At 52.1% G+C, this 328-nt stretch overlaps 1 protein-coding gene across 1 annotated transcript; it reads left to right on the forward strand.

The window, feature by feature from the left end:
- Positions 1-328, forward strand: EAH_00026660 (hypothetical protein; the record flags this gene model as incomplete). Its single annotated transcript, XM_013396499.1, has 1 exon — positions 1-328. A coding segment is annotated over one exon (328 nt), but the record flags the coding sequence as incomplete, so codon positions are not given.

Below are 328 nucleotides of genomic sequence, written 5' to 3' on the forward strand. Positions count from 1 at the left end.
GGAGACAGAAAAGGAGAGAGAGAAGGAGACAGAGGAGGAGACAGAGGAGGAGACAGAGAAGGAGACAGAAAAGGAGAGAGAGGAGGAGACAGAGGAGGAGACAGAGAAGGAGACAGAGAAGGAGACAGAGAAAGAGACAAAGAAAGAGACAGAGGAGGAGACAGAGGAGGAGACAGAAAAGGAGACAGAGGAGGAGACAGAGGAGGAGACAGAGGAGGAGACAGAGAAGGGGACAGAAAAGGAGAGAGAGAAGGAGACAGAGGAGGAGACAGAGGAGGAGACAGGAGGAGCTATAGAGGCTCACCTTTGTTGTGTACAGGCGCCGTAA

Source organism: Eimeria acervulina, genomic scaffold (assembly GCF_000499425.1).
Source record: "Eimeria acervulina Houghton genomic scaffold, Eah_scaff224, whole genome shotgun sequence".
In the NCBI taxonomy this organism is placed as follows: domain Eukaryota; phylum Apicomplexa; class Conoidasida; order Eucoccidiorida; family Eimeriidae; genus Eimeria; species Eimeria acervulina.